A 14,298-nucleotide genomic window follows, 5' to 3' on the forward strand; every position below is an offset into this window, starting at 1 on the left:
GGGAGGTGGGAGACCAGGTCAACGGAGGAGCACAGAGAACAAAGGATAGAGAAGAGGAGCAAACGAGAAGAGAGGGGAGGCGCGTGGGAGTGTGAAAACGGGGAGAGAGAGGAGGGGAGGGGTTGGGAGCGGGGGATGTGGGGTCGGAGGTCGCGAGTAGGAGTGCAGGTGCAGGTCCAAAATGAATCACGAGCCGCGCCATGGAAACGGCACTGGGCTCCCAGACACACATTTACAGAGCAAAAGGGGAAAGCGCACAACAAATCAAGGATTGTGGAAATCACACACGCTCTCTACGGTCGAGTCCCGCTTTCAATCCGGTCCCCATCTCCAAAAAACTCTCACCTAAATCCAGTGTCATCCAAAAAGCAGACTGAGTCAAGCTGTGAGAATGGATTACAAAAGAGATATGATCCGTCAGCTTGTTCTCCACCTCATGAATGATTCATGAGGGCAGATAACGAGAAAATCGAGCAATTAAAAAAGAAGATTGCTTGTGATGCCAGAATGCCGGGTGCTTCCACTCACTGGTTGGTTGATTGGAGCCACCCTGGTTATCGCAGCGAGCATTTCCTGATTGCAATTACTGCCCACTCCTCCATAGCCTCTGCCACACACAGTGAGCAAGCGCTACATCGGGGCCGAAAGCACTTCAACACCCAGCAGTGTTCCTCCGTCACATCACATGACCACTGGGCTTGTCTCTCTTCATGTTGCACCCGCTCTCTCTCCCCTGAGTTGTTTGGGGAACTGCATCATTCTGACATGGTTGTCTCTGTCTATCTCTCGGTCTCTCTCTCTCACACACACGCACACACAAAATGCTCTTGCACTCTCACTTGCAAAAACGACGCAGATCGCAATTTCACTTTTCACAGAAAACACACACTCCGTCCGCAGCAGTTAACTTTCTCTCTGCCTGCCACACACACACACACACACACACACACACAAGCTCCCACCACACCACTATTGATTACGGGGGCAATTCAGTTCACTGTCGCCATTCAGACTCGCGGTCAACATGTGAACATATGAAAATAAATAAAATAAATAAATAAATAAAAAAACATCTTCATATTTATAGACAATGTGTCATGGTAACCAGGGCCTTATTTATAGCGAGTGCTGGCTGTAGACCTGTTGCCGTGCTGGCATGGCACAAAGCGAAAAAAGGTGTAACGTTTGTCGCTTTCATTTGGCATCGCCATGGCAACGCTGACGTCTTTTGCGAGTTTATTAATAATGCCGTTCCGGGGCCCCTGCCTCTCCTCTCCTCTCCTCTCCTCTCCTCTCCTCTCTCCGTCTCTGGACTTCAGCAAAGAGAACTGCACTCCGAGAGGATTTACACACATTAGACACATTAATGTCTATGAAATTGCTGAAAGCCACAGGGTGTGTGTGTGTGTGTGTGTGTGTCTGTGTGTATGTCTCCGTATGTCTCCGTGTGTGTGTGTCTGTGTCTGTGTGTGTGTGTGTGTGTGTGTGTGTGTGTGTGTGCGCGCGCATCTGTGTGCGCGTGTGTGTGTGTGCGTGTCTCCGAGAGAGAGAGAGAGTGTGTGTGTGTGTGTGTGTGTGTGTGTGTCTGAGCATGTTTGTGTGTGTGTGTGTGTATGTGCGCATTTTTGAGATGCAGTTTGTGTGCATCTCTGAGTGTGTGTGTATGTGTGTGTGTGTGTGTGTGTGTGTGTTCACAAACATGTTCAAAGGGGTGTGGAGTGAGAGGAAAAGTAATGGTGATCGTGAAATGAGAAAAACAAAAAGCCAAACAGATTCTCAGACAGAGAAAGCTACTTCTCTTCCAAGGCCCAGGAGCAAGAAGAGATAAATACCGCCATCTCTCTCCCTCTCTCTCTGTCACACACACACACACACACACACACACACACACACAACTGCGATTCCCATCTGTGCAGTCAGTCTGCTTGAGCACTTGGGTGGGGAAGAAACAGCGCTACAATTGACGATCAGATAGCGCAAATATGATGAGGCCATTTTAGTCCATTACAGCCTCGAGGCGAAATAGCTGCTGCACTAAAGCAATGGCGCTTTGGTATGGGCAGATGGGCAGATGGGCAGTATCGGCCGCCAATCATGCCAGCAACGGCCGGATCACACCGCCATCCGCCACTAGCACGCCAGATTGGGCTGCCGCACAGTTGGTCCGAGTGCTTGTGAGACATCTTGCGATGGGAGCGGCGATCGACAGCGGCCCCGGGAAGCAGACCAGAGTCCCTCTGCGGCGGTATTAAAAGCTGGTTAAAACCGGCTGCCGCGGCTGTCGTTATGGCCTCGGCGTGGCAAGCGATGATCGTGCGGCTCCCACACGGGACGTGTCGGGGGAGGGGGGGTGGACGGTGGACGGGCGGGAAGGTGAGCGATGAGGTGCCTCGGCGCGGTTTCCGCGGCGAGCAGCTGCTTATTACCCACAGTCCACTGGGGCACGGTCACCGCTAGGCTGACAAATGAGCCCCATCCCAGGCTCCTGCTCCCTTCTAATAGGCGCACAGTGTGGGGGGATTAGGAGGCGTTCAAGAGGCGTTCAGGAATTCAATTTTGCCTGAGTGGATTGTGTGTGTGTGTGTGTGTGTGTGCGCAGAAGAGGAGAAAGACAAAAATGTATGGAAGTGTGTGTGCGCATGTGTGAAGCTAGCATACATACAGTAGGCTTGCACACACATCAAATACTGTATAAAATCTGATATTACTGTGTGTGTGTGTGTGTGTGTGTGTGTGTGTGTGTGTGTGTGTGTGTGTGTGTGTGTGTGTGTGTCCTGGCAGCTGATTGCAGCTCTTGAAGCTGAGGACTCCAGGTGCACACAAAGAGCTGAGGAAGGGGCCTAAACACACTGCAACAACTGTCTCCATGTGCACGATTATGCAAGTGTGTGTGTGTGTGTGTGTGTGTGTGTGTGTGTGTGATCTGGTTACATTCATATGTAAAGAAAAGGAGGATTACAGGAATTAGTGCATCTCTATGGGTATCTGAGGCTGAGCATGAATTAAAAAAAATAAAAAAAAACCCTCTTTCTATGTGCATGTGTGAATGTGAAGGCGTGGGCAGAGGCTACTATATATAGGCAGGCTAGATGTCTTCATTGGCATGGACTCCGTGGAGAGTTCTCAAGAGACTGGCTGAGGGGTGTTTGACTGTAAATGTGCGTGCCTGTGTGTGTGTGTGTGTGTGTGTGTGTGTGTGTGTGCGCATGCGTGGAAATGCACTACAAATGCCCAAATGCCCGCAACCCTCAACATTATACAGGGTGACAGGATTGAAAAGACATGAGACAGGGCCGTGGACGGGGCTGCTCTACCTTATCCCAGATCTGCTGTATTTAGGTCACACATAACTTTTTCATCTCTCTCTCTCTCTCTCTCTCTCTCTGTTTCTTTCCATCTTTCACTCTCTTTCCATCTCTCATTCTTTCTTTCCATCTCTCTCTCTCGCTTTCTCTCTATCTCTCTTCCCATCTCTCCGTCTCTCTCTCTCTCTCTCTCTCTCTCTCTCTCTCTCTCTGTCTGTCTCTCCCTGTCTAGTTTAGTGGTCCCAAGTGATGCCTGAGTGGACCATCCTCTCCTTGGATCAGTCTTTACCTTGAAGTATTTTACACAGAGAATCCCACATAGTGATGTTGCGCCCAGACAGCTCCGAGGGGAGATGGCCCAAATCCTGCGGTTTCTGCCCCCCTCAACCCCCCCCCCCCACCCCCGAGTCTACACCGACTACGTTCACAAGTCTAAACATCTATCTCTAACACCTTTTGGATTCACATTCGGTAATTAAAGATGAAAGAAATGCGATTGGTAATGATTTACTCATCGTGTAGCCGCACATGAAAGTGTGCACAACAGCTGTTTGAGTTTGATATGCTCGTCGTCCCGCTGGGAGTTCCACCACGGACAGGTAGAACTCGCCGCCAGCAGGAGAGGGAAGGGCATCTCCGAAGTGGTGAAACAACATAAACATGCTCTATGCTCTCAACATCTTAATCTTAATCTCACTTAATCCAACCACCTTTCCGGTTTTAATCGCGCCTTCCTTCTTCTACCCTTTCTCTTAAATCTCTCCTCTCCTTTGTTTTTCTTTTGTTTCTCTTTACTCTTCTCCCGGCGCCCGGTGACAGATGGGAGACTTTGGGAGAGCTGCAGGTGCAGGCTGGGAGCTCAGGTGAGGGAGCCGTTTTGGGGCCGTACAGACTAAGGGGTCCAGGTGCCCAGCACGACCCAGGGCTCAGGTGTGGCCATCCGAGGGTGCCTGATATGTCTGCAGCTTTACCCCCAAGGTCGGCGTCTGTCTCTGTGTCTCTGACCCCTTCTCAACCTCTCCCCTCGATCCTCGATGCTCAGTCCTCCAGGCTCGTTCCCACTGATCTATAAAGAACACTGGATAGACCATCCCATTGTTGCCGCCCCATCATTCTTTATGTAGATCAGTGGGAACAAGGACCGAGGAAGGAAGGGAGGATAGATAAAAAGACGAATGATAGGGGCCCTATGTCTCTGTGTGTCTCTCTCTCCCTCTGACGAACAGTCTCACACCGGGGTATAAGAGCATGGCACACTCCAGTCGGGAGCTCGGCCCAGGTGCTCAAAGCCCAGCACAGGTGCACCCGAAGTGGCATTTAGAGGGTCATCAGGTTTGAATCAGAGACTTGGTTGAAAGCAGTGAGGAGCATGATCCACAGGTGAACGAAGCGAGCGCCTTACAAAAAATGCGAACGTGCCCTCCGGCTACAGGAAATGAACTCCGCTTGTGGCAACTACAGCTATAAACAGATATATCCCCGTCACTGCATCTATATGACTACCGATTAAAGTTAAATCACAGCAACATCATTTAATACCACTGACAGATATGATCTCATGAAAGCTCACTGATCACTGACGGGTGAATTTTCCAGAATGTAGCTGGTTTATGAGTCTCCTTTCTTTTCTACTCAAATGCCGTATTCTTGCCCAGCGCTGTGTTTTTAACGGCAGCATTTGTATGTGCAACAGCAGCACCACGCTAGCACCCGGAGCAGCCCCCGCTGCGGTGTGTGTGTGTGTGTGTGTGTGTGTGTGTTTTGATAAAAGGCCCCGTTTTTACGAGCTTGAACTGCACATAGCACAGGTCGTGCGTGAGCAGGGACGCACCTGGCTCCACACGCTAAATTTACGTCTGCACATGTCAAACGTAAACGCAATATATCTGCAACGCGGCGCGGCACCAGCGCAAGCCTCGACCTGTGCCAGAAAATGATGTAGGGTTGCTTTATGAGGCCAGAGAAAGCAAGGGGTCACGACCCTCAAACCCAACTTGAGGCTGGTGCTTTTGTTAGCAGAGGAGCTCGGCAGCAGTGGAAAACAAGTGGGACTTTTTGGACCTTGGTGATCAGTTAAGAAGTGTGTGAATGCAAACGTTCCCTAGCACTGGGGACAGTGACAACGTTACCTTTAAGACAAAGGCATCTAAATTCTGCAGTCTGTGTTTCTTTTATTATCTTATTCTAATTTATTTTTCAAGTATTGCAGTTTCTAAAATCAATCTATTGTATTGAGTGCTGTCTATGTACCAAAATAATCAACTGACAATCCATTACCTGCACGTGTCAAGCCTAAAATGAAACTATACTAAATTACCATATCAATTCAACCAATTAATTAATTAAAAAAGTGATGCAATAAAAAAAATATTTGAACCCTTTTGGAGTGGTGCGTGTGTGTGTGTGTGTGTGTGTGTGTGTGTGTGTGTGTGTGTGTGTGTGTGTGTGTTACCTTGGCAGCCATGCGCGAGTAGAGAGCATTCTGGTCCTCCGCCGTGCTCATCTTCTCCCTCCTCACCATCTCCTGCAGGTTCATGCCGTCATCGTCATGGAAATAACGGACGCGCTCTCCATCGCGGTGTGTCTCAATCTGAGGAGGACGAGGGTGGAGGGTGGGGGGAGGAAGAACAGAAACATATCAGGCTTTAGGCACGGTGCACTACAGTCTTGCGATCATGCCATTGACTACATACATGTGGTGCAGATCTGATGCCTTTAAGCTTTTTTACCACTGCCTGTATGTTAACACAGCAGCAGGATTTTTGGTCAAGCAAGCCGGTGAATTTCAAGGTGGTGCCAAAGAAGCGGTCAGCTTGTGCATTATGTATTGCTTTGTTATGTTCTACAGATTTGGCATAAAAAAGGCTCTCCGCGGGCATGGCCATTATGGATCACTACGACACGACTGCGGCTCTGTGGCAATAACATTTCAAACAGTCCCAAAACTCGTTGAGAAAACACTTCACACGTGAATCTGTTCAGTGAAGCATCGTGTAGCGTGCGCTCATTACGGGTGCTTTGGGCGATGCTGAATAGCTGTTGCAATTACAAAAAAAAACGTACATTGACTCGTTCCGACTCGACGGCTATTCACAGCGACCCTTGAAACACAAAGCATCAATCAGGCTCTGTAACCTGGAGTAGCCGGTGCAGGGGAGAGAGAGAGAGAGAGAGAGAGAGAGAGAGAGAGAGAGAGAGAGAGAGAGAGAGAGAGGGATTCATGTGAGAGGATTAAAAAGAAGGGACAGACGAGTGTGCGAGCTGAGAGAACGATAGTGAAGAGAGGGGGATAGAGGGAGAGTGTGTCCAAAAGAGTGTGTGAGAGAGAGACAAACAGAGAGAGAGAGAAAGGGGGAGGGAAGAGAGAGAGAGAGAGAGAGAGAGAGAGAGCACTCTAATCTTTCCCACTATCTGCGCCACTTCATAAACACATTAAAAGCTTTAACAGATGGGGCACTGATCTGAGAGCCCGGCTGATAGAATGGGAATTAATCTGGACGTTGAGTTTGTGTGTCTGTCTGGATGAATTTGTGTGTGTGTATGTGTGTGTGTGCGTGTGTGTGTGTGTGTCTAGCATGTACGAGGTGGGTGTACGGTTTGTGTGTGTGTGTGCCTGTGGGAGAGTGCACATGTGCTCACGTGTCGCCATCTCAAAACAAGCTCCAACACGATCTTATCACGGCAATCAAACATGTTGACCTTCCCTCCACCCCAAAATTGAACACACAATCACACACACACACATACATACACACCATAGCATGTGTATGTGTGTGTGTGTGTGTGTGTGTGCAGGCTCCATACACTTAAGTTGGGATCTCTGGGAACTAAAGGCTTTGAGCGAGGTGCCCTGACCCCCCTAGCGCTCGCCTCATGGGAGAAACCTGGAGAGTGGCCCGCGGTTCTCACGACTGTGTCAGAGCGGGAGTGGTACACGATGGGCGAAAAGAAGGGGGGGAAAAAAGAGGGGGGGAAAGAAGGGAGGATGAAGGAGAGGAGAAGAGTTAAAAAAAAAAAAAAAAACCTGGCCATAATGAGCAGATTAATCCATCCCAGACACATTAGATCACCAGCGAAGGCACGGATGAAAATATGAACCGTGTGTCCTGTTCTGTGAGGAGCGGAGATCTAAGGGGGATGGAACAGAAGCAGCCGGGAGCGATAAGATCTCTGACCAAAACAGCTGCTCCGGGCAGGAGGACATCAGAGTGGACGCTGATGCTCGTTTTTTCTTTTATTTTTTTTTTTCAAGGGTGAAAAAAGCCTCAGAAAAAAAGCCCTGAGGGGTTGGAGTGAGTGAAACGGCAGCCTGCAGCACTTTGGAGACTCCCAATGATGCGCCCGTGTGCAGGGGAGAGGGGAGCGAGGAGGACTGTATCTGTCCACGGCAGATCCTTCTGGATCAGCAACATTCCAAGTGCCTTGCGGAGTACGGGCACTTAACATTCCACTTTTTTTTTTCTCTTTCCCTTTTTTTCTGGGTGGAGGGTTGGGGGTGAAGGGGGCCGGGTGGGAATCAACAAATGCCCTCTGTAGCTAAGCCTATGCGTACGCATACGCTTGCACTGCCTGCGATGGCAGTCCATGACACTGGATGGCCCCCTGCTAATCTGGCCCATGACTTCGCAAAAAAAACTTTTGGCCTGATTCTAACTTTATCCTCAAGCACTTCATCTGAAATTTATTTGCTCTGCTCAGTGGTCTGTGTGTGTCTGTGTGTGTGTGTGTGTGTGTGTGTGTGTGTGTGTGTGTGTGTGTGTGTGCATTACCGCTTTCTTCTTCCTGCGCCCTTCTCTAGGGTCCATGGATTCTGAGGGAGCGTTGACAGGCCAAGCACGACCCGAGTGGTCGGTCCGGAACAGAACCACTTCCTCGGGTTCCTTAGATCCACCAGATACCTGTAGAACAAATCAAAGGTAGTTGACAATAGTCTCAGGCCACACACACATCAACCATGACTGAAAAAGGGGTACTTAATGATAAGGATCATTGCCGCTGAATCCACTGAACCAGAGTAGTTTCTACATAAACAGACAAATCTCTGAACTTGAACTTGAAGTTCAGTTGAGATGCCCTCTGGCCCTCGGTACACAGGCATGCTAAAACACAACACAAAAGTCCAAAAGGCAACCGTCCATGGATAATTAATGTCACCTGACAACATGCGAAAGGATGACAAATGGCAAAGGGCTTAATTTGCATGGAGAGCGTCATCCTGGGAAGTGTTCCACAGCTTGTCCTCACAACCTCATCTGAAACCCTTCTGAGAGCGAGAGACGAGTCCCCACCGACTCCCCATTCCTCATCGCGGTTCTTCCAGAAGGACTTACGCCTGACAAACACGCGGAGCGACCAGCGCTCCCGGGACTGATGGGGAGCCGGGAAACACTAACCATCCGCGCGCCGTTCGGGCCGTCAGCGGCCGTCACTCGCAGGTGATCGGGTGCGCGTGTTTGGAAGTTTCCAGAAGAAAAAGGAGGAGAAGGGGGAACGGTTCCCCCCCGGGCTTCGGGTTTCCAAGAGGAGATCCGGGCCGCCAGCCACACACGGACATTACTCTCCAGACGTGTTTAACGGCCAGTTGTGCTAGCGTCCTGAGTGCGCGCGGAGACGCCATAAAAATCACCTCACAATTTACCACGGCGATCAAAGATGAGAGACTCCAGTGCAAACGCGTCTAAATTTGGCGTCAAGTACATGTTCGGTGTTCTTGGACAGGCCCTTGTCAAACTAGATTTACCACATAGCGGTACATGATTATGACCGTTGCATAGTGGCCACCTGTTATACTTCTTTGTATAGCATCTATTTATTTATTTTCTTTTAATTTATTTCTGTAGTTGAATGGACACTTGAGCACAAGGAATTTCATTACTCATAAATTCTTTTTATGAGTACATGACAATAAACTTGAACTTGAACTTATGCAACGAAAATACAGCACACTTCCCACGTCCTCTCCATGCCCTGACTCCTCTAACTCTTTGTGAACCTCAAGTCTTACATTTCCTCCCCTTGGTAACTCCATTATTGCTTAACAATGTAACACAATAACATCTACAGTCTGAGTTACTTGAAGTCCATCAAAATTGAGGCCCCATGTTTTTTGAATTTATGTCTTTCCCCAGGTGGCGCTACACCACAAAATGAGCGACAAATAGGTTGGATTGATGCACCTCCTTGAGACCAAGACGGCACAAAGATTTCGGAATCTGGAGCACAGCGGTTTTCGGTCTCCATGGCTTTTGGGGGGCCAGTATGGAAGTGGGGCAGCTCCTAGGGACCAAAAGCTTGCACTCCCCGTCAGCCTGGTGGGGGGTTCCAATGCATACCAAGTTTCACGTGGGCCTGCTTTCTGGTGTCCCAGATATCGTCTATCTCTCGAGTACGGTTCTGGTGTCCCGGGAATCGTTTACGCATCTTCTTGTTATCTACATAATCGCACTGTGCTACCAGTGGTCATAATAAACCAAAATAAATCATATTTATTTAACATTTACAACTCTAAAACAAGCCTACTGCCTCTGATCAGCATACAGCGCATGGTGGATAAAGCCAAATCCTTTTGCTCGCGCTGCCAACACACTCTTCCGCTGTCCCTGTGCCTCCGTGTTTACAGAAGCGGTTAATTATGACGGCGTGCCGCATGCTTGCGCGCACACACACGCATACACACTCGGGCTCAGGCACAAGGCTCGGCACAGACACATCCATCAAGCTCTCTCCATCACCACTGCACCGCACCAGAACGCCACGGCCATAGAAGGCAATGCCACATCTGGCATGATAAAATAGCAAGACTTTTATGCCAAGTCATAAGTCTTGCTCTAATTACGGGCAGACGTGGCGAATGGGCCAGTTGCCGGTAACTAACGAGCGACGTGCGCAATGACCCGTGCGAGCATGATGAGGGCGATAAAAAAAACGTACCCTCGTCGGAATAGCTTTCTTTCCCCCGAATCGGTAGCTGTGCTGGAAATTAACATTCATTACGGCAGAGGCGCAGCTATTTCAAAAAAGTTTGAATAGCTTCTTTCTTTTCTTACTCATTTTAGTTTTTTTTAAGAGAGATTGATAACGTAATAACAGACTTTGCAAAAATGACCAGAGAAATGGTGAGACGGTGGCGTGTTTGGATAAGGCAGTATACAATCCATGTAAAGTCCGACATGGTCGTAAATCTTCGGATAGCCGAGAAACTTTCATGTTTCCCTTTCACAGCGATAGCTGCAAGAAGGGGAGCCATAAATCTCTCTGAAGCAGTGCATCCAAGACTTTGGTATTTAATAAAGGGAGGCTGGACTTAAGAGCACTCGGACAGAGAGAGAAAGAGACATTCTTCATTGGCTTCGTCTGAGGAAGCCACTAGATCACTAGAGCTAAGATCATTTTCATTCTCATGTTCAACACCAAGTAACAACGGCGACGAGGTTAAAAAGGTGCAACCGTCAAAGCTCAGGGTTTCCCAGTGTAATAAGTCTAATAATAATAGTGTGTAATACATAGAAATACTTGTTTGTAGGGTACACTTTAACTTCCACCCATCACTAACCTGAGCTTTTCCTGCCTGCAGTCCTGACGGCCTCTGAGCTCGCCTCTCCCTGGCGCTACGGGCCGCTTCCAGCTGTGCTTTGATTTTGTCGGCCATGGCCTGTGGAAATAAACACACACACACACACACAGACACACACACACAGGCAGAAACACACACACACACACACACACACACACACACACACACACAGAGACAGACACACACAGAGAGAACAGTTTAGTGACTTGCCCCTCACTGTGCACAGGAGGAATATCTGGGAGATAGTCGAGTTCTAAGCTCTCCCACAATCACTGCTCATCATGGAGGTACTCCTCCAAAGATAGACCCACAGCAGTGCCCACACAGACACAGCGGGCGGGTGTGTGTGTGTGCATGGGGTGTGTGCATGGGGCGGGTGTGTGCATGGGGTGTGTGTGTGTTGGGGCAACAAGTAGGGACAGATATGCTCCTTTCTCTCCACCGCCAGTCTGTGGACAAGGGAAGGCCCCTGTGAGGCTCTCGGAGTCACATGGTATACACATGTGTGGTCTGTCCATTTGTCTTAGAAGTGGACACAGAACAGATGAGGGGGGAGTGGGGAGGAGGGCAATAAGTAAAGACAAGGATGACATGACAGATATGGAAAAGACACAGAGGGTGCCGAAAGAGAGATAGAACCTTTCAACTGGTGGCGCATATCTTTTCAGGACAGAACACAGCTCTAAGGACCTCTGTCTGGTCAATGTTGAGACCGGACGTCTGGATGAGAGAATGGTGTGACCGGGACCAAAACACACAGTCAAACAGATGGATGTCCACAGTGATGCTAACCCCCCCAACCCCCCACCATTTTCTCCCTCTGTTTGTCCCAACTCATACTCATACCCACACACACACACACACACACACACACACACACACACACACAGACACACACACACAGAAATGTTTTAATACAAACAGACAATACACTTCTACTGTACATGCAACAGAACTGCTCTGGTACTTCATCAATTCTCCTTTGGAGTAAATAAAGTCACACACACACACACACACATACACACACACACTCTGTTTAAGACCGGCTGTCCTGCCGGACAGAGCCCTTCCCTTTCTGCCTTGTATAAATGAGGGACATGCTGTGGCTCCTTATTGGCAGACGGCACAGTAAAAGCGCCCATCTTATCTGGGCATTGCACTTTGATGGAGCGCTTAAGAGCACCGGCGCAGCGGCGGGCCACAAAGCACTACACAAATAACCCCACAGAGTGACAGCGTGATGGGCCGAGGGGGGGCAACGCAGATGAGGGTTTGTCCCTCACGTCCTTGGGGGGGGGGGAGAAGTCCGGACAAGGGAACCATGGAACGCTAACGCAGGCACAACAAGATGGGTGTGGACGCACACACACACACACACACACACACACACACACACCACGACCAAACTATTTTTATATGGAAAATCACAGTGTTTGCTTAGCTTTTGGTAACGGAAGAACTTGTACCTATAGCTCCTATGCCCTCCAAATCACACACACACACACACACACACAAAGACACACACACACACACACACACACACAGCTGGGAGGAGAGAGTTGGTGGGTCTCACCGTGTTTTCCATTAATTCTGCCTTGACTAGTTTGGCTCCCAGCTTGTTCATCTCCTCATCAGTCAAGATGGGGACCTCCTCTTCCTCCTCCTCCTCCTCTTCCTCACTCTGGGAACTGCAAACACACCAACACAAGAAAAGTCCATCAGTAGTTCAAACTAGGACAGTTCTCACAACACAACAAACCTGGGTCAGGAAGTCTCACAAGTGACTGATTGAGGAGGACAGAAATAAAACCCAGAACGAACGAGTCTTGATCTCTTGGGTTACATGGGAACACAGGGAAAAAGAGAGGGAGAAAGAGAGAGAGAGGGAGGGAGAGAGAGAAGGAAGGAGAGAGAGGGAGAGAGAGAGAGAGAGAGAGAGCGCGCACAACAGAAAGACAAATTGCCAATACACAAGAGGTTAATGCATCAGCCCAAATATGTATCCAGCGCAAGTAGTCTTGGGGACAGAGGCCTTGCAGGGACATAGCTCACACTCATAAAGCACACAGGGTCAAACACTGCCCAAACACAGCCCCTGAATTTAGCCAGATGGGACACAGAACACTGCAGCGATAGACAGAGAGACGTTAAGAAAGAGAGCGAGAGAGAGAGAAAGAGAGAAAGAAAAAGAAAGAAAGAGAGAGAGAGGTGGTGTGAAAGATGGAGGGTGAGAGGGCGCAGAGGGAGCCTGACGTCGATGAAAGACAGCGAGCGAAAGAGAGACAGACGGCCATCAATCACGCGCCCGTCGCTCGCGGCAACAGCCGCCGTCCCGCTCTGCATAACAAGGACGTCTCGCGCGGGCGCTACTCTCCCCTCGCTCCCTTTCAAACGACTTTGAGGGGGTGCAGACGCGACCGTTAAAAACGAGGAGCAGAAAACCATTTCCGGGACGACGTTAAACAGATCTCTATCTCGTGTAGGGCAATTCAGGTTTAATTAAATGTTAAATAGGTTTTCGTTTTTTTCCCCTCCGTTATCAGGCCCGGGTTTGGCATAATGACTGCATGTAGAGGCACAGCATCGGAAGGCACTTTTGGTGCCAGAAGAGGGACCCATAGGGTGTGAAACATTCCTTCATCACCTCCCTGCGACACGTTCCGCAGCCAGACTTCCGAATGTAGCTCTTCAGCCTCCGGGAATAAGAACGTTTCATTTTTTAACGGGCAAAGGGGAGAGAGAGAGAGAGAGAGAGAAAGAGAAAGAAAGAGGCTAGCATGAAGATCAACGAGTCGGGGGAGTCTGGACTGAAACCAGGGTGCGGCCCTGAAAACCTTGTTGCGTCGGGTCACGGGAAAGTTCTTTGTCCACTGTGGCTGCTAAGGAGGACAAGGACAAGGAGTGGACCAAGGAGATACACTTATCTGGAACGTTGCGATCCAGAGAGAGAGAGCGATAAAGTGCGAGACCGATTGGCACGGGACTAAACGTTATGTTCAGTTTCAAGTTTGAGCATCTGCGATATTTGTTTATCGACTCCGGGGTCGTTTTTGTGTCTGCTGGCTACTTTTCCGGCAGTAAAGGCTCTGACGAAGGGGAAGTAAATGTCTTCAGTGCGTCAGCCCACCTCAGCTCTCTGCCAGGGAACCAATGGTATGTGTTGCGCAAGCCGTTAGCATCCGGGCCCCTGTAAATCTGCCTGAAATGATTTTCTTCCCTCAGGGTAACACACCATGCATCGACGAGGTCACAATTATAGTTTTCTCTGAGAGAGTGTGTGTGTGCGTGCGTGTGTGTGTGTGTGTGTAAATGCATTTTAAAGATGGGGATTTTTTTTGTGTGCTTTCCTCAGCAGATGGGCCACCATTTTGGCACGGCCACCTGTGCAAACCCAAGGGACGTCACCGCGACGCCGACTCT

The 14,298-nt window shown here is 49.4% G+C and overlaps 1 protein-coding gene across 1 annotated transcript in view; it reads right to left on the minus strand.

Annotated features, from left to right (window-relative positions):
• The window catches only part of cwf19l2 (CWF19 like cell cycle control factor 2), a 39,116-nt gene that overhangs the window by 7,889 nt on the left and 16,929 nt on the right, over positions 1-14,298 (minus strand). The window contains exons 9-12 of the mRNA XM_062552750.1: positions 12,452-12,566; positions 10,858-10,956; positions 8,075-8,203; positions 5,758-5,895 (exon numbers count right to left, since the gene is read on the minus strand). Of these exons, the coding sequence (XP_062408734.1) occupies positions 5,758-5,895; positions 8,075-8,203; positions 10,858-10,956; positions 12,452-12,566 (481 nt within the window). The remainder of the gene's footprint in view (positions 1-5,757; positions 5,896-8,074; positions 8,204-10,857; positions 10,957-12,451; positions 12,567-14,298) is intronic.

The sequence above is a fragment of the Sardina pilchardus genome, chromosome 13 (genome assembly GCF_963854185.1).
Source record: "Sardina pilchardus chromosome 13, fSarPil1.1, whole genome shotgun sequence".
Classification (NCBI taxonomy): Eukaryota; Metazoa; Chordata; class Actinopteri; order Clupeiformes; family Clupeidae; genus Sardina; species Sardina pilchardus.